The 25,566-nt window shown below is 38.6% G+C and overlaps 1 protein-coding gene across 1 annotated transcript in view; it reads left to right on the forward strand.

Annotated features, from left to right (window-relative positions):
* The window catches only part of LOC122720291 (protein patched), a 50,241-nt gene that overhangs the window by 9,797 nt on the left and 14,878 nt on the right, over nt 1–25,566 (forward strand). Inside the window, exons 2-6 of the mRNA XM_043946900.1 lie at nt 4,784–4,976; nt 19,526–19,715; nt 20,402–20,471; nt 24,276–24,373; nt 24,572–24,785. Of these exons, the coding sequence (XP_043802835.1) occupies nt 4,784–4,976; nt 19,526–19,715; nt 20,402–20,471; nt 24,276–24,373; nt 24,572–24,785 (765 nt within the window). The remainder of the gene's footprint in view (nt 1–4,783; nt 4,977–19,525; nt 19,716–20,401; nt 20,472–24,275; nt 24,374–24,571; nt 24,786–25,566) is intronic.

Genomic DNA, 25,566 nt, shown 5'->3' on the forward strand with positions numbered 1-25,566 from the left:
GTTCTTAAGTCCGCATGTTGAAAAATATAGACAGTTAAAACTGACGACGTATGAGCAATGAAGAACCTCTCTAGACCTTAAGAGACTGGTTTCAAGAGTCTTTATACGTTCTTTATCTTTAATATGCATAATATTTAAGATCTTTTAAAATCTGAATAATGTTACTTCAGAAACTATTTAAATAACAAATATTCCAAGTGGATAGATTCATATCACTTTGAAAAATTGTATAAAATATATTAGGAAATAATGGTTAAAATTTTTTTTAACAACAAAATGACAAAAATAAAAAATGCAACACGTAAAAGCATTTTAAAGCAGATTCTAATTCAACTTTTCCCCCCAATCTCTTATCGTTGCAGAAATAGTTAATTTTCTAAACAAAAATAGCGTGAATATCATCCAGGATCTCTCTATAAGATTAATAATAATGACTGCTAAAAAGTCGAATCACACGTGTTAGGAGACGCTCTAACATCATTCAATATCGAGTTAATGATAATTCAATTGGGAATTGATTCAATATTTCATATCGCGACGTAATCACAAGGGGATGCTGATTAACGTATCGAATAGGAGGAGCACAGACTTGGATCGTCTCTTACCTGGCGATATACGGTCGTTTAAGGAAGCTCGTTACCGGAATCCAACCGAGGATTTTCCTTTCGAATAGGCACTCGCCGGTTGGAATTCCTCGGCCGATTAGAGCGCCAGTTGGATCGAGTTTCTTGTGGACACTTTCGAGTCCTACCTACCGCAAGAACCTATTCGTTTATCTGGCAACTCGCATGTCGTATCCGTGAGCGAGGACGCGGATAAGCTCACACGCGTGCATTACCTGTGAGCAACGTTCCACGATTCGAAACTTTTCTTCTCCTCCCCATTTTTACCTTGGCAAGGAAATAATTCTGAATACGAATCTTGACGTGGATTTGACGCAACGAGAGATGACAGTGATAGGACAGAGGAGATACATCTTTGGAGAAGGATTGATTAGTCGATAGAGAAAAACGAGAACAGAGAAGGTTCGTGTACAAAAATCGTCATCGTTTTGAGGATTATTTATCGAGGTTATAAGAATATTTAAGTTAGCTCAAATTGGATGAAGCGAGGCGGAAATAAAATGCAATGGCGGGGCAAGGGAGATGGAACGATCTCTATTTCTGTTTCACTCATATGGGAATTCCTTGCCAAGTGGAGCATGTGTATTTATACAAGTTCACTGCTGGTGTGGAGATTTGAGAAACTGGTCTATTTTATAATCGGTATACGCGTATTTTTAAAAGTTGGAGGATGTTGATTGAGAAGAAAAACTATCAAACTACGTATTAAAATATAAAATTCATATTGTTCTAACATTCATTTTGGCTACGATCAATATCTCATTTCTGAATGATAATTTTCCATTTAATTATCAAAAGCACATTATAAGTTGTTATCGAATCCGTAACAGAGAGAAAGAGAGAGAGAGAGAAAGAGAGAGATCGAAAGGAAGAAGGGAAGAAGGAGAGGTGAAGCAAAGGAGAAAAAGAAAGCGCAGACGCCACGAGTCGCTCTCGAGACGTCTATATAGGCCTCGTATACCTCGTGGTGGAGGAGGGAAGGAGAGCAAAGCGGTGGAATTCCCCCTTTTTCCCGTAAGTGGTCCCCGCGGGCCTTATGGGGTTTCTCGTGGTGGGCAATATCTACATATTACAACCTCGTGGCGCGGGGACCACCGTCGTTGACATAAGATCCTGTTATGCTGTCTGCTATCTCCTCGCGAACCTCGTGTCGCGCTGTAAGAAAAACATTAAAAGTACGAATAACATAAATTCGTTAAACGTTTAACCAACATCCTCTCCTGCCTCGTCGAATTTCCTTCTCCGTTCAAAAGGTTTTCGTGTTACTCCCGCTCGCAATAAAGATCCTGTCAGGTGGTTCTGTTTCTCGAACTCGACGACAGTGATGCGACTGTTCTTGTTGCTTGTTGCCCGATCGTAATCGCTGTTTAATTCTTTGACAAGGATGGACGTAAAATAAGAATTCAATTGTGAGGCTGTTGGATGATTCTCGCTTTTTGCGTGTGGTATACGTGTCGTGGAAGAAATCTAGGGAAGAAACGCAATAATAATAGCCAAGAGCGATTTTGAATGAAAATTTTTATACACTGGTAATCGAGGAGTTTTTGGAAAGAAGAATATTTTTTTTTTTGACAAATCTATCTCTTTTTATTATAGATATCTTTGATAAATTTGAGCATACGCAAGAACTGTTTATGTTGAATTTGAAATTCAATTTTTTCCAGATACTTACTTATATTCTTTCAATTGTGCTTTGTATGCAAATAAAGACGGATATTGTGTTAAACAGATAAGTATCACGTTTCAAAAAAAGCCACGTGTAAAGACAAGAAGACAATTATTCATATTTACACTTTACATTAATCATTAACCATGTAAGAGATGAAAGCATTCATATATCAAAGTTAAGATTAATATCATAATTACTTCCAAGATTGAATCATCAATGAAGTCCTCTCACGATTTTCCTAATATGGCAGCTGCAAGAGAAACGCTACACTCTTTTATACCATAAAAGTATATTTGAAACGTATGAAAAACATAATTGATTCACTTTAACTAAAAGCAACTCAGGATTATATAATAATCAAGAATTAAAACATTACTTAAATCAAGGAATTGTCCATTCATTAGAAAAGATATATCCTCAAACGATTTTGAATATTATGAAATCGATATTGCAAAAAAGAAACAACATCATCGATATAATTACACAAGGTTCAATGATTTCGACCAGTGCCCAATCTCTCGGCTACATCTCATCTTGCTTCGAATCCTTTAATCGAGGCAATCGTTCTCCGATAAAAAAGGGGAAGGCCGATCGAAAAAAGCTAACTTGGACTCACCGAGAGAGGAAACGTAAACATGCGTGGTCATCGGTCGGGGCGCATGTTCCACGGAGGCCTGCAAAGCCGTGGTTTCCCGGGGACCATGTGGCCGACGAGGATTGTCCGCACGTCTAGAGTTACCCGAGTCTGGCGGGCCGCGAGGCCGCGGTACCGGGGTTAATTGGCTGGAAAACCTTGCTATCCGATACTCGACGCCCGGCTACTGCCCCGAGATACGTAAGCGTGTGTAATCTGTATTTTCATCTGCACGTCTATCGTGCGCTGCCTTCGTTCGCCTTTCCTCTTTTTCTGTCTTTCCATTCCTCTCTTACGATGCTCTCTAACTGTACACGAAGTGAACCGAATGAAGGAGAAAGAGGAAGAGAGAGAAAGGGAAAGAGAGAGAGAGAAAGAGAAAAGCGTTCGTTCCTTTTCTCCTGCGAGCTCGATTCCCTTCTGATCCGTGTGCCTCTCTTCTCGGCCTTCCTTCTCCGTCTTTCTTTCCCTGTCGGCCAGGAAAGATAGGTATTGTTGCGGGTGGTCTGTGGTGCACATTGTCAGACCGGCCACCAGGTAGTGTGCAACGTTGCCGTTCGCAATGTTGCGAACGTTGCTCTCCCTTCCATCTTTATTTCTTTTTTTCGTTTTTTCCAACTTTTTTTTTTTTTTTTTTTTTTTTTACGCGTCTTTTTGCACAGTTTCTTTCATTTTGATGTTTTATTATGGGGGATGCTTCGTTTTCGTCTCGTTTGAGGTTACGTGTAAGACGTTACAGAAGTATGATAGACGTCACGTGAGGCTGAATGTATTTGTTTTATTAGTGGAGATAATTAGGGGTTCAATGATAATGTATTTGTATATAGAAAATTATGTTATCAGAATTCTTTATCAATATGTCTTTGCGCAATAGGGGATTAAAAAAAATTATTCCTGTTTAATTCAATATTCCAATGCAACATTTTCCCGCTTCGATTTACATTTCAGCCAATATATTTATCTTTCACAAGAAATGTTAACAACCCTCAGTCATTTTTCTCTTTTTTGCAGCCCGTAATTGCCATTAACATTTCTCCCAAATTTTCTCCATGCTCGTCCACCTTATTCATCGCCATCTTCGTTCAATCTTCATCCCATCGTCCACTCTCTTCTCCTACCTTCTCCATCTCTTTCTGGCACGTTCTCATCAAAGAGGTAAGAGTACAACCCGCGGCCAGCTACTTATCATCGTCAAAGCCCACGCGGCCAATTTAAAGCGCTTCGGCTGCCGTTCCGGCCTCGCCGCCCTTTAACCGCTGGAATCTGTTCTTTTTCTTGAAAATCGTAGGCGGTACCGTGCGTGGCGGCTCGTAAACCTTCCACGAATGAATTGGGAACTCGAACGTGTGGCGTGGAAGGTTGCGCCCTGTCGGAGTTGCGGAGCAACGTCACGGGTAACCACTTCAATTTAGATGCTAATGTATGAAATTGTAACTACTATTCATGGAGTACGAATGGAGTACGAAGGATCGCGTTCAATAAGATATTTTAGGGTAGTTTTTTCGGTCTTTCAAATCAAAAATTCAGATTTCTTTATAAGTTTTTTTTTTTGTTTAATTTTTTAATGATCATATTACGTGTATGCTTTAGTTAATTATTGAATTAATAAATAATAGATGTATATACTTTCTAAAATATCACAAACTACAACAAAAGAAAATTTTTCCTTTACTCCAAAAGAAATCGATTCTGATAGAGTAATGACAATTAAATAAATTTCTTTTTATTGTTCTGATTAAAGTGTTACTTTTACAGCCAATAAAAACGAATATATATACAATTAAATCTGAATTTAGAAATAAAATTTTCATCGAGTGACGATGATTGACTAAAATTTCAGATCCCTTATTTTTTCAGGGCAAAGCGGAAGGTCAAAGGTCTGCGGTGTGGATCAGGGCAAGGCTGCAGGATCAGCTGAGTCAGCTGGGCTACTTCCTGCAGAGGCACGCAGGCAAGGTTCTCTTTCTTGCGATCGTCGCATTGGCTACATTCTGTGTCGCTCTCAAATCCGCTCAAATTCACAGCAAGGTCGAACAACTCTGGGTGCAAGGTGAGTACGTTTTCTGAAATATTTCTCGCAAATATAAATGTATTATGATTTTTTTCATTTAATTCAGCGAACAAAGTTCAAAAGATATTTTTATTTTTTTATTATTTGAGAAGTTAATATGATCTGCGAAATTAAATGTGTGAACAATATTATTGAAACACATTTATTTTCGTTTCGTTTAAATTTATAAATTTTTTTTTTATTATTATTTTATTTTTCTTATTCGTTAAAAGAATGAAATAATCACTACCTTTGGATTCTTATTTTAAAATGTTTTTTAAAATATGAGATAATCTGACAATTGCATTAATGACCTACACGATAATCCACGATAATATACAAAGCAAACAAAGATATTACTTATTTCTTTATCGAATTAAAATATAGATATATAAGAAGGAATGATCACGAATTTTAACACAAGTATTAATGTTATCCAATTAAATATTTCAATCCAATCTTTTCATTAAAATTTTACCAAAAAAAGAATATATACTCTCCTCCAAATACCAAATGTGTTAATAATCCATTCAATCCATCACGAACATTAAAAAGATAAAATAATTCAATGATCAGGCACATAAATAAACCATTTTAATAAACCTCAAAGGAATTAAGAGATTTGACGAATGACTAAGGGACTTTGTATTACCACGATGTCTCGTCACAAAACACTAAAGCGCATCTGTGAAGCGAATTTTCTGCAAATCGTACACGGTACACCTTACAAAATGTACAACGCAGTTTATGTGTTTCTCGTGACAAGAACATTACTCTCTTACTCTCACCATTTTCTACATCCCTCTAATCACTCGGAGGAATAAAATTTCGTTCCTACAAACGACGTTCCACATCATGTTACCAAAGATTAAGATTTATCCCGCATGAAAACATTTTATTCCATTCATTTTAACGTATTATCGCTCCTCGAAATTAAAAAATTTCAGATCATACTCGGTTAAAAACTCTCGAATATTACTCTCGAGAAATATTTAATATCGTAATATTTCCCAAATAAACATTTGTATTCGGTATATAAATACTTTCAATAGTAGCATTAATGAAAAATTACTCTAAGAGAGAGTTTCTATTCTCAAATGGATTCTCGTGTGACTCGAAAAGAGGGCAATGGAAATATATGCATAGAGTGACACGAGGGATAAGAAGAGAGAGGGAGAGAATTAGAATGGAGTGACAAAAGGAGAATAGAGAGAGCGAAACTCCGTTTTACCCCCACGCTTACAGCACACGGTACATTAGTTTGCTCGCTGGGTGGCCTTCTATATTTATCCGTGGTCCGAAACGCTAATTCGAACACCCCGTTGCTAACTTTGACTTGAAGCGTTGCGCTGACGATATGAAAAGATTTCGAGCAACTTTCGAATGGAAAGTGACCAGCGCGTAATGGACGAGAAAGGTATTGGGAAATGGAGTCTCTCTTGGTCGTAAAATATTCGATAAAGGTATCAACGGTTTAGATATCTTTATAAGAGGAACGATTTATTGTTCAGATCCTCTGAATCACACTGCTTCGCTTATTTAAAATTAGGTATTTATTTATTCTTGTTACAATAGATGCATTAGTTTATAATAGAAACTTATAATATAATAAAATAGAAAATAATAGAAAAGATACTAAGTTCATCAGATCTAGATTTTAGATTTATTTTCTACTTGTATTTGTATCTTTGTATAATCTGAATATATAATTCAAACAGCAATTAAGATTTGATGAAACGAAACTCATTCACAGATTGGACCAACTAGAATAAAATCTATATGCAATCACACTAGATATTGGAATTAAGTTCATATAATATGAATGATCAAAGAAAATGTTTTATATCCAGTTGCTACATGCATCATCAATTTTCAAATTTATAAGAGAAAGAAATATTTTGCTATTTAAAAATCTTACCATAATCCATAAAGAGGAAGAAAAAAAAGAAAAAAAGAAAAAGAAAGAATCCTCACCTTCCAATTCGATCCATTACCTAAACAACTCTATAGTTCAACGACCGAACAGAATTTCTTTGGCAAGAATACCGGGAACAATGAAAAGTGCTGTACCGTATCGAGGACAAATATTACTTTCCAAGAGAGGTATAAGAAGCTGTGCAGCATACCGGGACTAACTGTTCCAAAGATTCTTTCGTCTCGGTCCGCTTGCCACGGAGGAGAGCCGACCGTGATCGTCTAGGATCAAAGTTAAGGCCACACTCTCGGGGGTGAGGAGGGGGGGGGGAGGAGGGGATTTCCTCGAGCGCGGGAAACGGACGGCAGATTAAAGACGTATCAGCGTTTTATGAGATTTTAATGAGCAAACGAGTTTCTGCCGACCACTTCTGCCCCCTCTCCCTCTCAATGGCGGCCACTCGGATCACCGATGCGTGAGGACGCGTTTTACAAAGACGTAATACGCCGGGCAAAAATTTGCATCCGCGATAATCACCCTGGAAAATCGTTAAAAAGTCATCCATCTCGAACGAGAGAGTCTCATGGGCCGGCTGGTAACGGTGACTCGACCGAGGATTTTTAAAGCGCGGGCCCCCACGGGCCCCGATTCCGCCTTAATGCCTTTTTGAACGTTTTAGAGAAAACGATTTACCTTACCCGCTTATTGCGGTGAAAGGTTTCGGACGGCATGCGATAATTCGCGTTGAAATTTTGTAGAAGTTTCCTGTAAGTGATTTTTTTTTCCTTTTTCTTTTTTTTCTTTTTTAATATTTGTCGAATTATCTTGTAAACGTAATCTTGTAAAAAGGGTAAAAAGATGTGTAGGGGTAATTTTAACTTCGTGAAATACTTGGAGAACTAATTCATATAGACACGAATAGTAATCTTCCTTTTTTTTTTTACATGTTAGTATCAGTGTATCTTTCAACAATAATATAGATCTAATATTTTCATAGATAACACTGATTTTTTTTTTTTTTTTCGAATAAAATACAAAGACGTTCCATTCGAATATCAATAACTTTTGATACATTCAAAATACATTCAAAAATAGTGATATCATTTATTTTTAAAACGCAAAACATGTTGCAAAAGCGTAATAGGTTACTCTTAAATAATGCTTACTGCCGGTAGTACGCATTTTACACACTTCTACCAAACAAAACGTTCCTTTCTTCTCCCCAACCAACTCTAACACCGCGTATAAGGAGTAACGACCCATTGAAAAACTTTCGAGCAATTTACACCACGGCATTCGCGGGTTTTTGCAACGATGATCGGTGGCATAAGGGTTGCCAGTGAGAAGCGGCGGCTATACGAAGAGGGAAGGGGGAGGAGGGTTTTTTTTTTCGAGATGGTGATTCGAGATGTACCTTATGCGTGCGCCACGCGGATCAGTACCGGATATCCGTGAGGTGACTGCAGTCGGAGTCGGGATATGCGGGCGCAGTGTTGTCCGAGTATGGGCCAAGTGGAGAGAGGAAAGAGAAAGAGTGTTGGAGAAAGAGGCGGCTGTTTCGTGAGACGGGGAGGAAAGGGAGGGGAGGAAGTTTACGACTATGCCGCGCGATTTGACGATATTCCGGTAAAGGGTATAAATTTCACCGGCAACAGATCGATAAACGCTTGCTTTATGGTTCCCCCGATTCTTTCTCTCTGCCCACTTGGTTGCGGTGAGAACGCAATCGAGGGGCTTTTATTGGCGACACAGGGGTCCCGTTTATTGTTTAATTGTTCTTGCGTCTTACCCGCGCTGATTCTCCGCGCTGGTTTAAATCAATATACAAACGAGGAATGTTTTAATTATATACGGCCACCCGCCGTATATAACGATTTGCTGCGCGGCTACTTAGTTGATCGAAAACTTTTACGGTTGATATTATGGAATGAGATTTTGGATCTTGATAGAGAGAGATTTTTTATTTTACGATGTATTAAATCCGCTCCGAAATATCTTTGATATTTCAAGAGACGAGGAAAAAATATCGTTTTGGAATTTTTATTGCTATAAATGTTAATGGTTACGTTGGTTATGTTTCGAATGAAAATATTATTTCCCGACAATAATATGAAATCTATTAAATCTTTCGATAACGAAATTCTAAATTTGAAATTTAAATCAATAGATAAATAATACGACGAAATTTGAAAAATCTGTTAAAGGATGGATATTTAAAATATTTAAAATTTTATGCTAAGTAAAACGTGCATACGTAATTGCTCGAGTTTCTTGTTCAATGAAATGGAAATTTTAAAATGGAATAAAAAGTGTTGAACGACGTGATAAAGCCGTTTACATTTCATCCATGAACTGATACTTCCATTACCCTTGCCTATCATCTCAACTTGAACAGATCGTTCCAAAGATCGTGCATTTTCTAATAATTTATAGACGGATAGAACGTTATCGCCCGGATGAGCGTAATATCAGCTTCAGTTTTGCACGATTATTTTTCCTTCCGCCGTACGATGGATCGAGCGTGGAAGAGAAGAGCCATGCCACTGCCAAACGGGTGTTGCTTTTCAATCACCTGCATCCATACCTGTTTTCCTGTTTATTTTATGAGCTGAATCCTCCTTCTGAGCTTCCTCCTCCAAGCTTCTTCTCTATCGTCTCTTTTTTTACTTTTTACAAACGATCAAAGAAAAGGAGAAAAAGATCCCGATGCAATCTTTAATATGTCAGAGAGAATGATTCGATGATTTTTTTCTCTCTCTTTCTCTCTCTCTCTCTCTCTCAATTCCTCGCAGTTACGATACGAGATCAAAAGTTAAATTAAAAGCTCGACATCGAGATCTCGATATATATATATATATATCGAGAAAAGGAAGAAACGACGTGATGCGATCAAAACGCGCGCAATTATTCGAGATTACGCGGGAATATTCCGAGTCGAATGACACGCAGGTGGCGTGGCCCCAGCTTTTGTGAATCGAACATCGAGAGCGCATCCACTTAATTCAATCCGTTTTGCTCTTATTTTCGCGTACACACCGGCGCGGTAGGCTCGCTAAAGAGAGAAGAAGCCTGGCACACGCGCCGATGTATCCCTCTCTCGTTCCCTCCTACTCCCTTCCTTTCTCTTTCTCTTGCTGAACGTACGGAGGAGGCGGTTTCGTTTCGAATCTAGAGAGGAAAAGATCGAGGCCCGACCGGAGGAAGATCGGAAGAGTGGTTCCTTTTCCCTTACCTTTGCCAGATAATATATCGCTATAGGTCATTCCAAGAAACGAGAACCCTTTTTCGATTATCGTCTTATTCGTGATGTAATTGTTGTCTTGATTCTTTCATTTAAATTAATTTTATTGTAATCACAGGATCGCTTCGGAAGAAAGTTCGGGAATTTAGTTTAATTTCTCGTTGATTCTCTTAATTCTTAATTTTGATAGATTAATAATAGAGATCGTTTCATTTGGATCTTTTTTTTTTTTTAGAGAGAATTTATAACAACTTGTTTTTCAATATTACTTCGATAGAACTTTAACTTTATCGTTGTAGATTCTCTTTCACTATCGTAATAATCTAGTAAAACTAGATTTAATAAAACAGTTTTTATTATTGCAACATTTCAACGTTTTTGCAATACCCGTTCTATCTTTATATTCATTCTTACTATTTACTCCTTTAACCCCCTTTAAATTAATTTCAAAAATCTATCTCGCGAGCACAAATCTTTCACAGATTTCCAATAAACAAATAACAATAAAAATGCGAAAACGAGTGAAAAAAAAAAGGAAAAAGCATGATATCGATAATCTAGGACTCGGAAGTAGTGTCTAAGCGGCGTCTTCCTGGAACGACCTGTACCGAGGGCCAAAGCGGCGCAAGGAGGCCGTGGCGTTAGTGTGACAAGGACAGGCAGAGGACGAAGGCACGACCGTGCACGAGGGCCGGCCGACTGCTTACATCTTCATTAGGCCCCCATGCCTTGGAGTGCGAGGGAGAGGGCGCAGTCGGACGGAGACCGAGCAGAGAAGAAGAAACGATGATGAGGAGGAAGAGGAGGAGCGAGACGGGGCGCACCGCATTGCCACGTGAAAGAGCGAAACAGAGTGATTCCGTAAGGCCGCAACGGGGATAAGAAAGTCAGAAGACCGTCGTCCAAAGACCCACCGGGAATCTGTTGTTGTTGCACCGACGGACGGACGGACGAACGGCCGCGTAAACAGAGGATCTCATCTTCTGTTTACCATGCGTGACGCGGAATCGTGGAATTCGGTCGGCGGAACGACTTTTACGGAGATCGATACCTGGAACGGGCGTGGATGGATGATATAATTTCGCGAGAAGGGATTGGAACGCGTGGAACTACGACTAGACCTGTTTAAATCGCTCTGGAATTCGGAGTTCACTGACATTTGATCTCGTTGATACGCTCCAGTCAATGGACTTTATCTCTTAACCTCTCTCTTTCTCTGGGATGTGATGTCAATACGTCGTGTCAAGTATTTGATCGGTATTCTTGTCTTTAATAACTAACGTTCAAATAAGATAATCTTGTACGTTAGGATTTTTCATATTTGAGAAGTTAATCGGAGGTTGCGTTATTTCTTTCCTTTCTTTCATGATATATCTATGATTTTCATCGAAAAACTTGTCCCCTTTGAAAAGAAATTATTCGGATAATCGGAGCTGGAACGATCACTCAAGAAATAACGAGCAAGTTCGCGAAAATCTTTTGAAAATCCCATCCATCCAGATAACAAGATCCAAACATCTTAACAAACGTATAAATATCCTCAAGAAGCAATCAAACAAGGCACACACTGCAATCAATGAAAATTTCATGGATGATGTTCAGATTCGATCCGTGAAAAACAAGACTACCGTCGTCTCCCATACTCGAGCAGCGTCGAGGAAGCTGCAGTTATCAATGAAAATTCGCGCGATATCCGTGACGAGGATAATTTCTACTGGCAATAGGTTGCGTGGCAGCAGAAAATGAGAACCGCTGGGATTGGATGGGGCTCGGTTCCGGTGAATGGTCGCGGTGGGTGGCCCGGTAGGCTCTCTGTGTGCGCCAAGCCAACCCAGCCAGCCAACCAGCGGTGGGCCTGCGTGCCTGAGCGATTGAGCCAAGTCTCAGCTCCTCCGTGAGCCTCAGAGAGCTAAGCCTGCTTCGAAGCTGGGCCCCTTCGTTTTCTTCTCTCGTCTTCCTTCTTCTCTCTACCACCGCCCTCTTCGACTCTCCGTGAAGGAACATAGAGAGACAGAGAGAGAGAGCCGGGAAAGGGGGCTACGAGGGTTTCTACTCTACGCCAAGTAGCCTTAGCCCGGGCCTTAGCCTCTCTTCATCCGGGCCCCGGCTCTCTCCCTCCCCCTTTTTCCATCTTTGCGTCACATTGGCTCTTTCTACTAACCATTCGATGGGCATCAATCCTCCCCCCTCCGAAATTTTATCTGTACGACCTACGATAATGAAGCCATCGTGGGATATCGTTCTAAAGAAGGATGAGTTAATTAGATGTATCGGTATATAGCGGGATCCACGTTCTCCTCCAACTTCTGTTAAATCATTACTTTTATCGAGAAGAGAGAACGTTTTTCTGTTCAGCTCATTTCGAGCTCATCGAATATCTATTTCGAGCGTATTTTTATCCGAATTACGTTTATTTAATAACGTCATTAAATTTATGAAGCACTTATACTTCTATCCATTAATAGAAAAGAGACGCAAAGTTAAAATAAGAAGAAAAGACAGGCGAGTTTTTCGAGTTTGCCCGAGCGATGTTGCAACGCGGGAAAGAAGTTAAGACGTTCTTCAAGGGGAGGAGAATTTTCGGGAGCACGTGGTTCATATATTTTCACACGCTGTAAAGCTGTCCACACGTGCGTTTCCACGACACGTTGACAGACGTTCGATCTTGTTACTCCCATACAGGATCATCTTCCAGAACGGAAGAATCCACTTTCCGGAACTTATTCGTTAAAGCGTCAAGGGAGACATTTTCGTGGAACGTTTATTCAACGACATATGTGGTGGGATCCATTGGTTGTGCATAATTCCACGAGCAAGACGTAATCACAGATGTCGTCCACGACCCGACGTACGGTTGGTGAAAATTCAAATAATACTTCCTCCCTTTCCTGAATGATCGTGATTCGCGTGTTTTCACGAGCGAAATACGTAACCGCAAATCCCGCAAACGAGGCAGGCGGAGCCTGTTTCTAGGAAAGAAGGGCGGAAATCGTTATGAAAGGGAGAGAAAGAGAGAGGTAAAATCCTATTGAGCTCGTCCAAAGAGGCAACCGATCGTTGCAGCATTCGGACAACAACAAACGTTTTCGTGGTTGGCAAGGAGAGGCTGGCCTTTCGGCTAGTAATATCGCGAAATAAACGTATAACCGGTAATTGGACGGAATATCCTTTTAACGATTCGACGTTCGTCGTGTCCTACCTTGTCCGGCTTAACAGCCTCCTCGTTTGAAATTTAAGGAGGAGAATTTAAGGAAGGCTGCCACCGTGGTTGCTTCTGCTCCTGCCGAGGCATTTAAGGACGAAGAGCACGAGAACCACGAAAAGGGGGGTGGGGGTGATCCGTCTGTTCCTCTCCATTCCTCTCCTCCCGTTTTCCTTCCCGTGGCTTTCGCCCGTTTCTGTTGCCCGTCCGCAAAGGGCCTCTCGTTGCACCTGTTCTCTCCCTCGTAGCGGTGCCTTCCAATGGGTTCGTTCGTTCGTGCTCCACGAGAAGGGAACACGCGCTCGTCCCTTTCCTCCTCCTTCTCCTTCCTCTTCCTTTCCCCTTTTTCTCTCGATCCATCGTGTTGATTCGAGCCTCTCCTCCCCCTCCCTCGGGGCGAGCATCGAATTATCGTTAAACGGCGAAAGGGGATGAGGGAGGGAGTCGTTGGTGTCGCATGTGGGAGAACGAGGCCGTTTTATTCCCGGGGGAGATCGGCCGCGTAATTATTTTGCGGTACGTGCAATTTGGAAGGTGGTCGTTAAACAGAAAAGGATTCGTCCGATTCCCGCGAAAGCAATCGTCACGCTGATACACGCCGTCCACTTTCCAAACTGCCTCACGAAACCTGAATAAGCCATAGTAACCGCAATCAGGTACTGTTACTTCTAATGATGCCTGTAATGATGGCCCACTATACGCATGGTACAGATGTTCACTGCTTCGTACGTACACTCTGTATATATGTAGTTACAGATTTGAGAAATCTGTGGTTCGTAGTTAGGGATTGCTTGTGAACATGATATCTCACGTCTCTCATTTGATTTTTCGAGTTGAGTATCGACGAATGTAATTTGTATTTCGTAGAGGTACGTAAGGATAGATTTTTAATACAAATTTTCAACAAACAAGAAACTTGCTGTTGAAAGTAATTTCATAATCCACCAACCAAATCATTCAAAAATCGTTCGTTCTTCGAAATCTGCGCGGAACCCGCATCTATTCCTAACCCTCGTAAGAGACGGAACAATGCCACCCCATCGATCTTCCAGAAAGAGCCATCCCCTAAACTCGACGACGATCTCTCTATCCGGCCACGCGATCGAGCCCCGATCAGCAAAACAAACGGTGGCGAGGGGGGGAGAGGAGGAGGAGGAGGGAGGGTTCGACGGTTGAATGAGACGGGGTGGACAAAGGTGAAACACGCGGCCATTCAATGGTGCCCCGGAGGGACAGAGAGCAAAGTAGATTCTTACACGGTACGATCACGGTAGCCGGAAGGGTGCGGATAGAACGGGAACTCGATCTTGCCCCCGTGTGCAGTAGACAGGGACGGAGAAATAATTACAGAGACGCCCCGCCGATAAATCAAGATGCACATCTCCCCTTCCTCTTCCTCTTCTCTTCGCTCTCCTCGCTCGAATCGAAGGGATTTTGTATCCTTCTTTTCTCCTCCCCGACTTTCTCTCTCTCTTTCTCTCTCTCTCTCTCTCTCTCTCTCTCTCTTTCTCTCGCATCACTCCTCCGTTAAGATGCACGTTTCTTGCTACGCAGAGCGTAGAGAGAGAGTAGTGTCTTTATTACGCTCGATGCTCCACGCCGCATTCTACAGGTTGATTCATCTTTTGGAGGAAGGGGGAGGGGGAAGCGAGAAGGTTGGAGGCGCGCGACGAGATGTTGGTGTCTCGCTTGACGTGGGCGGTAACGGGTATACGGGGAGGATAAAGAGAGTGAGAGGGATAGAGAGAGAGAGAGAAGGTTGAGAAACTCGTTGTAAGTGATTCCATTCGTAAGGAAACGTTCCGTTGGCTGGCGCAAACTCGCGCGATCTCTCGAGCGAGCCACTTTTACGCTCGATGCCTGCCGAGCACGCGTTTTGTAGCGTTTTAATCGTAACCCCCTCTCGTTTCAGCCCATTTCTCTCGGCCCAACGTGATCCTCCATCAGCGGCTCGGAATAATTAACGTGATCGTCTTCTTTTTGAGAATAGGTATTTCGATTCTGAGAAGATGCGCGAAGATCTTTCCTCTCAAATATGTTTTTCTCCGTTTTCTCGTTTCACGGAGGTAATACGGGATAAATGTTTACCGGGAAGTGATTAAAATTAGAGGGGAAAGAACGGGATTCTGCGAAAAGATGGGTCTTGTTGTTTCTTTAAAGTAATATTAATTTTTTTCACGTATATTCTTATCGCCAATTCTATTTTTCAAATCAAATATATATTGACTTTGCGACAATCATTGCCTATGATGTTTCCTTTCGATTCTCAATCAATCGCACAACTTTTTATTCAACGAAAGTGAAACTTAAAGATATACGTAACAATTCCAAATATTAATCAAGATAAGAAAAAAAAAATATATATATATATATATACATCCATGTGTATATAGACGTAGAAACAGTCTATACAACAATGTGCATTGTTGAATACATCTCACAGAGCGATAAAGTCATTCCTGTAAACGATACCCCCGCTGTATGTATCCTTCTGTGTATCAATAACGCGTGTATAGTTTACGAGCGTGCGCGTGCCACAGCGGAACAATAAAAATCGCGTATAAGTATTATGCGGAGTCGGAGTTCAAAGACTGGGTTGATAGATTCCGTGGAACGGCTGCTATTGTTAACCGTGAACAAATACGTAGCGGTTTTCGACATTCCACCGGGTGTTGAAGCACGGGTAGGTAGAAAAGAGGCGAAGGGGGAAGGAAAAGGTCGAACGTGCGCAATCAGGTTCCCTTCTTCTTCACGCCACCTTCATTACCGGTGTTCGTCCCCCGAGGTTTACGGTCAGAGTAGTATCTGTCCCTGTTACCCAGGTCGGTCACGATGACCCTTTATTCCGCCTTGGAACACCTCGCCTCTCTTTCCCTCTTTGCCGTACGAAACGTGTTCCTTCCCCTTCTGGAATCGTATTACATAATGCCTCGTAACGACTTTCATTAACTCGCGTCACGATACGCGTATATTATACAAACAGTCCATAGATTCGAGCGCAGATAAATATGGGCAATTATTTCTGATTAATTAGCCAACATTCGTTAGCCGGCTATAATTCAAACGGAGCCGGATCGAGGGGACATTTGCCCTGTCGAGGATTTTATTGGGCGTGGAAAAAGAATTCTTGTGAATTTATAAATAGCTTCGATTGTTCGAGCGTTCTCTATCTTCCGTGTGCCGAATAGTGGATAGTTGGTGACTTGGGATCAAGTTCAATGTTTTTGTGAGTAAATTTTAAAGATTAATAGTATTGGCAAATGTAATTACGGTTGTTAATAGTGAAAATAATACAGTATATAATACATACGAATATTTCTCGACGATATGTCAAATTACTCTACTACTTTACTTTAGGTAAATTTTTTTACTTTGAATACTTATAAAGTATTATGCAAAATGGTTTCGAATTTTTTTGAAAAGTAAATTTTTAAAGATTCTCAAATTCTTTGTGTAAAAACAAATTCAATTAATATTGATGAAATTATGTTAATGTTAAAGTTAGAGTAAAATATTGTAATAAATATTAGAACTGAAAGTATTTTGCATGCATCCTTTGATTTCTTATCCAGGAATTTTAAACATCTATAATTTACGTTATTACACACTAATAGAAGATTCAATGATAATTTTCTAATAACAGTATACGTATAGGAGATAATCAGGTTTCATAAATCATATTTTTATTTTTGTGTAATTCTTAGCTTACCAATTAAGTGTATATTTAGAAAAAAAGCATTTCATTTAATAAGAATAATAATAGGGTAAAATAATCGCGAAATAATCAGTTTCCTATATAATATATTTATAAATAAATTTATGTACCTTGTCTTTTTATTGTATCTCTTATTCACAATTCCATTTAATAAACTCTCCACTAATATTCAGATGATGTAATTCAATTTCACAAAAGTCATTTTACAATAAAATTTATTTCACGATTAATTTAAATCCCCAAATCAAATCTATCGATATTATATATAAATTAGTATTAGTAATTAATTATATAACAAAGAAAATCGCCTCAAACCTACTCAAACCTATTCAAACCTACGCAAACCTACTCAAACCTACGCAAACCTACTCAAACCTACTCAAACCTACAATCCTCATCATCCCTCCAACCCATCAATGATAATCGATCAATAAAAGAATTCGTAACAAAACCCTTTGATCGCGCAAACACCGTCAAACATCAATCCAGAGTAAAAAATAATAGAAAATACAAATCCGTCGAAAGCATAAATCCAAGACGTGTACGAAATTCCGTGGCAAGGGAAATCCGTGACGGGTTTGCACAGTAACCCAGGTCGTTTCTTCACGCCGCCCTCATTATTGTTCGTCCTTCGAGCTTTACGATCACGTGGTATACCCTGTCCCTCAGATTGGTCACGATGAGGCCCCGGCATACGTTCGTTTCCACTCGTGTACATCCCTGAATATCGACTCGAAAGACCGCCCGTCGACTCTCGCCAGCTAGGTTCTCCGCGTCTAACCTCCGTGGACGAGACGTGTAACGTGTTCCACGATTGTAGACGGTTGAGAACCGTCTCTTGATAGCGGGCGACACGGGTGGTCTCCAGAGGCCGCGCCGTGGCGGAACGAGCAAATACGCCGTCGGCATTTTTGACGGTGAAATCCGACTAGGTGGGGTCCCGACGTACCCCGTGTCAGACGTCATTCTCGTGCCCTTCCCGCGTTGCTTTTCGATGAATACGCGTATCCTTGGTTCGCGCTCTATGTGCCACTCTGGACACCCTCTCGTTTGGGCTCTGGATTCTCCGGATCGTTTTACGAACGATCAGGCGTGGAGTGTAAGGTTGACGTTTCGAGGATTGATGTATAGAGGGGTTGTGAAAATTGACAATTTTTAAAGATAGTAGATCTATGACGACACGTGTATAAAATATTTTGATTTATAGGATCGGGTAATATTGTATTTTATATTGTAAAAATAATCACGTAGAAAAAGTGATGAATGTTAATTGCCAATTTGTTTGGAGGAATTAATTATAATAGCTCTTTGAGAAATATAGGATTCACTATAAGATAGATCGTTTGATTTCATTTATGTAATATTTATCTATTTGTCTTTCGATTGTTTTTTGCAAAATTAATATAAAATATTACAATAATTATAATTGGCAATATTTAATTATAATATATCGAGATAAAAATTACAATTGTAATGTTAAAAGGAATTAATGTTAAATGGATAAGATAATTTAACAAATTATTTACTCGATTCATTGGCTGGAACACCAACACTTCGTTACGATTAATATATTTATTCGAACACACAGTGGACATCTAATGACTCGTTCAGACAAGATCGATGGGGTTGTGCCGTGTTCGTGATGGCGAGGGCGACGGTTTCGACCCATAACAGAGTGCTATTTCCATGTCTCCTTCTGGGAACGCTTTCATTGGTACCTTGCCAGAAATTTTTCCCGGTATATATCCGTAAAGCTATAGAAACGTGTGTTACGACACCGGGTCGCTCTCGATGTTTCTCTTCGAGGAATCGTCCCGAGCATAAACATTACCAGCCCGTCGAAAGCTTAAAGTGGCACGAGTCGCGAATAAAGCGACCGGCCAATCCCGATGGAAGCCTCGTGACTTTGCCCAACCACGATTCCAGCCGGTTGAAAGGGTCCAGGTAGTGCGTTTCCCCTTTGAAGAAAGACAACTGCGATCCAAACCTGTATTTTAGACGCCAGCTCTTTTGACGAATTACCAGAAATTACCAGAAACTATCCTGCCGTTCCAGGCTTAAAAAAAAAAAAAAAAAAAAGAAAAAAAACAGTGATACAAATTCTTTTTGAAATGTGAAAAAAATTTATTAAGGTTCGGAGAATCAGTGAAATTTTTAAGGAAAGAGATTCATCCTTAATTCTTCGCTTGACTTTTTAACGGAAAAGGATCTCAGAGAGGAATTAAATTCGTAAAGCCAACAATTTTGCGAACGAATATATGTATTACAAAATAATATTGTAGAAATATTTTAGAGGGTAAAGATTTCGAATTTTTTTCTTAAATTATTTAGATTTTTAGATTTTAATTTTTAAATTAAATTTAAAAAGGATGAAAAATTATTCTCTCCAAGTTATTCAAAGATAAACTGAATATATGTTGTTGGACCAGATTCTTTTATCGAAATTCACGCAACGTGTGGTATTTTTTGATCGTAGAAGGCGGAAGGTTGCAAAAAGAGTTGAGCTACGCTTCGGAAGCATTGGGTGAAGCAGCTGCCTCGACGCATCAACTCGTGATTCAGACACCGAAGGATCCTGGAGCGAATATTTTGCACCCTGCCGCACTCAAGGAACATTTAGCGATCCTGAAGGCGGCGACGCAGGTCACCGTACGCTTATTCGATACGTAAGTATCTTTTTCTTCTTCCTTTTCCATTCTATTATATATCACCCCAAGTATGAAATGTCTAACGAAGTCTAAGCAAGAAAGAGGCACACGTGTTGATAGAATTTGCACTTGATTTTTCATTAGAATCATACGATAATTATATTATTATATTGTATTAACGATTATTATTTGTTGCCAAATGGCACAATGTGTTTCAAAAGTTTACAGTTAGTAAAAGAATTTTGGAAAAATTCATTAAAGTATCTATTTTTGGATTACATAGTTGGGTTTCAAAAAAATTATATAAGTTCTAAATTTTAATTTATCTTGCGATATATATAGTAGTATAGCATTATAGAATTAAATAAAATAATATTCAAATTGAATAAATCTTATTTCATCTATAAACGATTCTTCAGAAAAATATCACGATTAAATCTTATTAAAAATAAGATCGATTAACATCGATAAAAAAAAATTACTTTTAAACATCGAGTTCGATCTCGAACACTGTACGCCTATTTTCTTGCAAACTTCGTGGACACCCTGTGAATGCCGAAGAGCGGCTAAGTACGAGAAACGATTGCCGTCGTTCCGAGTTTTTCTCGGCCGCTCTCTTTCCTAGCCGCTGTTATCGGCGAGACGGGGGTTAAAGGGATGCAAAACTTGTATTCATGAATGCATGTGTTCCGTGTCGCTTGCAGCACGTGGAAGCTGAAAGACATGTGTTACGCGCTCAACATACCCAACTTCGACATGCACTACATCGACCAGGTAATTTAGAACTACTACCACTTTACGTAGATGTAAGTAGATATGCGGTGTCACGTATTCGTGTATGTCGACTATTCACGTATTCGACGCGTGAACTACGATATCGACGTTATTGTGCTCGCACTGTGACTCCTCGATTTCCATTAGGAAATCTCGAAACTAGCGATGGCTACGATAACCGTTCTGATCACGTTATGCAAGGATAGACGTTTGCAATAAGATAGTTTATTTATCTATTTGGATTAAACATCCAAGACGAGTTAATTTTTATTAAAAGTTATCTACAATTTTTCACATTGGAAGGAAATTGGTGAAATTATTATTTCGTAATATTTGTTGATACGTCTTCTTCATTTAATTTTTATATCATAACGTCTTTATTATTGTCCAGTAATTTGGTGAGGAAATAATAGTTTTATAAAAAAAAAAAACATGAATTTTTTTTAATTCTTTTCCTTATTCGTTTATACACACATATAAATATTACTCTGTTTATGTGCATTACGAAGACGATCATATATCTGAAGTGACACTTGGCAGTTGTTCAAATAGTAGGAGCTTAGCCAGAGTTCAGTTAACCCTTATGTCAACACCCTTTTATGCATTCAGCTTAAAATTTCGTATCTTCCTGTCATAATATTTTCAAACCCAGCCAAATTAGCATCCCTTCAAACCTCGCTGTTTACAATTGCCTTTAAAATTTTGTCACTTAGAAAATTATCGATCTTGAGATTAGAAATCTCAAAGCATTGACATAACACGCGAATATATTTGAGAATTTCGAAAAAAATGGACACTGCATTGAGAATACATAGAATTATCTTCAAATGTATTCATACTCTAAAAGCATTCAATCCTTAATCGATCTGTCTATTATATTTCGTGCGTTAGAAATTTTCATCTCTTTGAAACTCGAATCAGGCGCTAAACTAAACTTCGTTCGAATATATAAACATAGATTTATCATCGATCCAAAACAAAATAAGCAAAGTAATAATAACAACGGGAACCGAAACAAATCGGGAAAGATTCTCAGAAATGTTTTCGTAAAATCGTGGCCATCGCTAGGTGTAGTAGCACGATGTCCTCTTCGCTTGCCTCCCAACATCCAGTTACCGGATCGTAGCCGAACGGCTCACGTGCAGTCGTAAACGTCGAAAATTGAATACGATGGTTGAAAAGCCAAACGAACACCGGTTTGCGTATAAGTCGTATCACGCGTGCTACAACGTTTCTTGTGCGCCGCTAACGAGCAGACGCGTTAGACTGGAGGAAAAGGGAAAACCAAGAAATTAACGCGTGAGAGATACTTGTATCGAATATTGCGTTTCCGCGATATTAACGCGGAGTTTCTCCATCCTGCTCTCAATTTAGTGCTCCAATTTTTTTTTTTATTCCGGGAAAATTACCGATTTTCGTTCCGACTTTCGTTTTATGAAAGATCAACGTCGATTCAGTGAGTTCATTGGCAATGAGATCGAGGAGAAATTTTGCTTTCGATGATTCGAGATAATGTTTTGAAATTTTTAAGTATCTATTCTTTTCTTTTCTGCGTTTAAAAAGATAATAGAAATATTTCTTGGAATAATTCCAAGATTTAATATTTAATTCCTAATATGATATATTGATTTTATTCTGATTCAATTGGTTACAATTGAAATACAAATTTGTTAAAATTTATTCGGGGATTCGAACAATTTTTAATTGTTTTAAATTGTATATATATTTTTTATTAGAAATAATCACATTGAGATTCCTTACAAAATATTTGGCAATCTCCAGGAACCAGAAATTTGAAGAAACAGATTATAGATTGTACTTACGAATAATAAAATACAATGTAACAATTTACAATATTTGTGAAGAATGTAGGGTGTAATTTATAAGAACGAAGAGTTAAAAAAGAACTATGTGATTCATCAAATTTCAATTCCGTAGTTCCTGTTCAATGATAGATGTTCCAGTATGCAGGAATTGCCCGAAGCATCCGACTAAATCACATGGCGGTGTCTTGTATCTCAGGCAAGCAGGAATATTATTATGCTAAGACTAGGTATAGGGTGCTTTATTTTTAACGCGATCGCGTCTTTGGCCTTTAATAACTAAAATTGCTGTTTACATGAATGTACAATTGAAATAGATTATAATATACATTTCATCTCGATCGAGAAAAATAACGTTTCATAAGTCAAAAAAGTATTTTCGAATTTATTAAATCTGTCATACGAATAAAATATTTCATTAGTAAAAGTTTAACAATAAAGTAATATCAATGAATAACGATGAATAATAAAATTAATATCATAAATTTCGAGCGAAATCATTTCAATATTATTCTCCTATTCGTTGAAACGTCTATTTTTTAGCGCATTTTTGAGTAAGAATATTTTACGTGTAATTTTTTATTTAAAACAAGGTCCATGAAAACCAGTGTTTACGGATCTTGAATATGCATGCGAAAAAGATAATAGAGGGGCAACAACACGGATTGCATGTGATGCAATTTAGTACAGTTCGCGTTGAAGCCCCGTTATTATGCAAAGCTAATTCCACTTTTATACATTCAAACTCTCGATCATTCTATGTCTTTCCTTTTTTATTATTTCCACAGTCTTATACATTACTCGTCATAATTTCAATATTAAGCAAAATGTGTTTACATAATGTATGTAATAACAATACATTTATACATGCCTTACTTTTACTTTCTTTCTCGCTTTACACACTTTATTTTTTAGATCTACTTTCAATCTCTCAGACCCAAGGAAAAATTTCACGAAAATTAATGAATAACAATCAAAAATAGATATTATCTTAAACGACAATAAAAAGTAAAGTTAATTATGAATTAAACAATATCCTGTTAAGTACATTTAAAAGTACTTGGAATCTAATAGTATAACATTTATTTTCGAATCTATTAAGTCTATTAATCAATCTTTCCTGCAAGCTTAAAAAATAAAAACATTCCACCCTTACAAACTTACAAGATTAAAATATCCTTTCTTCCTTCCTTTCAAAAACTTAACCATTGACGAGTTTAGTGAAAAAAAAAAAAGCTTAACGCGTTCTCGATTAAATTTTTGTCGCGGAAATTCGGGGACGACAATGTAACGAATCGTCGTTGTCCTATTCCTCGAATCCTATCCAAATTCGTAAATCAAGAGGGCCGAAAAAACGGAACGCTTCGTTGGAGAGACCGCCCTATTCGAGTTTCTGAGAACACGCAGGTGGCCTTCCATAATGCCTCGCTACCAAGAAAAACCTTATGGCGATCGTTAGTGTCCACTATCGAAGAAAAGGAGAAATAATCGTAAATTGGTGCCAGGGAACGATTCGTCATCGAATAATCCATTAAATACATCGGACCGTGACAATTTCTTTCGTCTATCGGTGTCTAGGAGGGGTGTCTTTGTGTTGCGCCGATCGAGGTTCATCGAGTAGAACGATTTGTCGAATGAGAAATCACTGAATCGATCGTTTCCATAATGTATTCCTTCTTCACCTAATCGTATCCATCCTTTGAACGAGTATTTTTAAGTGCTAGAAAAGTATAAGAGAATTATTGCGAAACCGCCTTAATGTTTTTAATCCTATTTGGCCATTTTTTTGAACATATGGATTGTTGGTGAAGAAATTTTTCTATTGTTATTTGAGAATTATCTCTCGAAAAATTAGAGAATTAGAGAATTGAGAATCAAGAATATTAAGAAGGATTGATATGTGTATATATATATATATATATATTTTTTTTTTACTCAAATAGAAATAGAATAGATTGTAAACGAATGCGTTTAATTTTAGATCTTCGATAGTATTATGCCATGCGCGATCATTACACCCCTCGATTGTTTCTGGGAAGGTAGTAAGCTGTTGGGACCAGAATACCCCGTGCACATACCGTAAGTATAAGAAAAGTAATTCTGACAAATTTTTATTTGAAATATATTAGGCTTTATAATTTTTATAATTCACTATTACATTAATTTCTTTCCAATTTTTTTTATTTTACCAGAATTTCACACTGATTTATATATATCAAAATTTAGGCTCAATGACGAAATTATTCATTTTTCCTTTCAATTATTGTTCCATGATAGCCGGACGCAGACGCACAAGCCTGTCCAATGGACGAATCTCAATCCATCGGGGATGCTCGACGAGATGAAGAAACTTCAGTTCATGTTTCCCTTCAAAACTTTGGAGGACTACATGAAGAGGGCCGGGATAACGAACGGCTACCAAAGCAAGCCGTGCCTCGACCCAACGGACCCGGAGTGTCCGGAAACCGCGCCCAACAAAAAATCCCAGCAGGTAAGCAAGCAAGCAAGCAACCAACCAACCCGGCCAAACGCACCTTGTCTCCAAGATTGTAGTACGAGCCCACCGATTAAGGTGAAAGTCTTCGCGTGTAATTGTTGATACACGGGTAGCCCGCGTTTCGTGGCTTCGTCTTTTGATACCGACAAATTCGGATTAAATTGCGCAAAAAGGATAACCTCGTAACCGTTGCTGTAAATTAGCTTGGTAAAAAGCAGCTTGGAATCTACGGGCTTTTCTTGCCTTCCTTCCATCCTTTTTTTCTTTCTTTCTATTCGTATCTTAGGCTTTTTTCCCCCCCACGTCATCGTCACGTTCCTCCATAATGGTTAACAAATATAAAATATTCTACTGGAGGAAATAAAGGTGTTGCTCGGGGAGAGAGAATTAAAATAACTTTGAATTTTTTACTTTTCTTACATGTTTTTATTGAATATATTATGAATGACGTTTTTTTTTTTATATTGGGAGAGATATTTCAATCTCTTATCATTTCTTTTTTTTTTTTTTTTTTATTAAATATTAGATACTCAGATTCATTTCTTGCCATTCAAACAACGGAAGCTACGCTACTTTTGTCATTTTTTTTATTCTTTTTTAAATTATATTTATGCATTATGCTAATTTTTAGAAATGAATTTTATTTAAGATATAATATCATGTAATAAAAATTTAATCTTTTACAATCCTCTCTCTTCGAAGTAAATATCGACTTACATATTCCGAATTAATAATAACCCATTATTTTTACTGTTATTTAATTTTACATCCCCTC

This window comes from Apis laboriosa, unplaced genomic scaffold, assembly GCF_014066325.1.
Source record: "Apis laboriosa isolate Shangri-la unplaced genomic scaffold, ASM1406632v1 scaffold122_cov146, whole genome shotgun sequence".
Classification (NCBI taxonomy): domain Eukaryota; kingdom Metazoa; phylum Arthropoda; class Insecta; order Hymenoptera; family Apidae; genus Apis; species Apis laboriosa.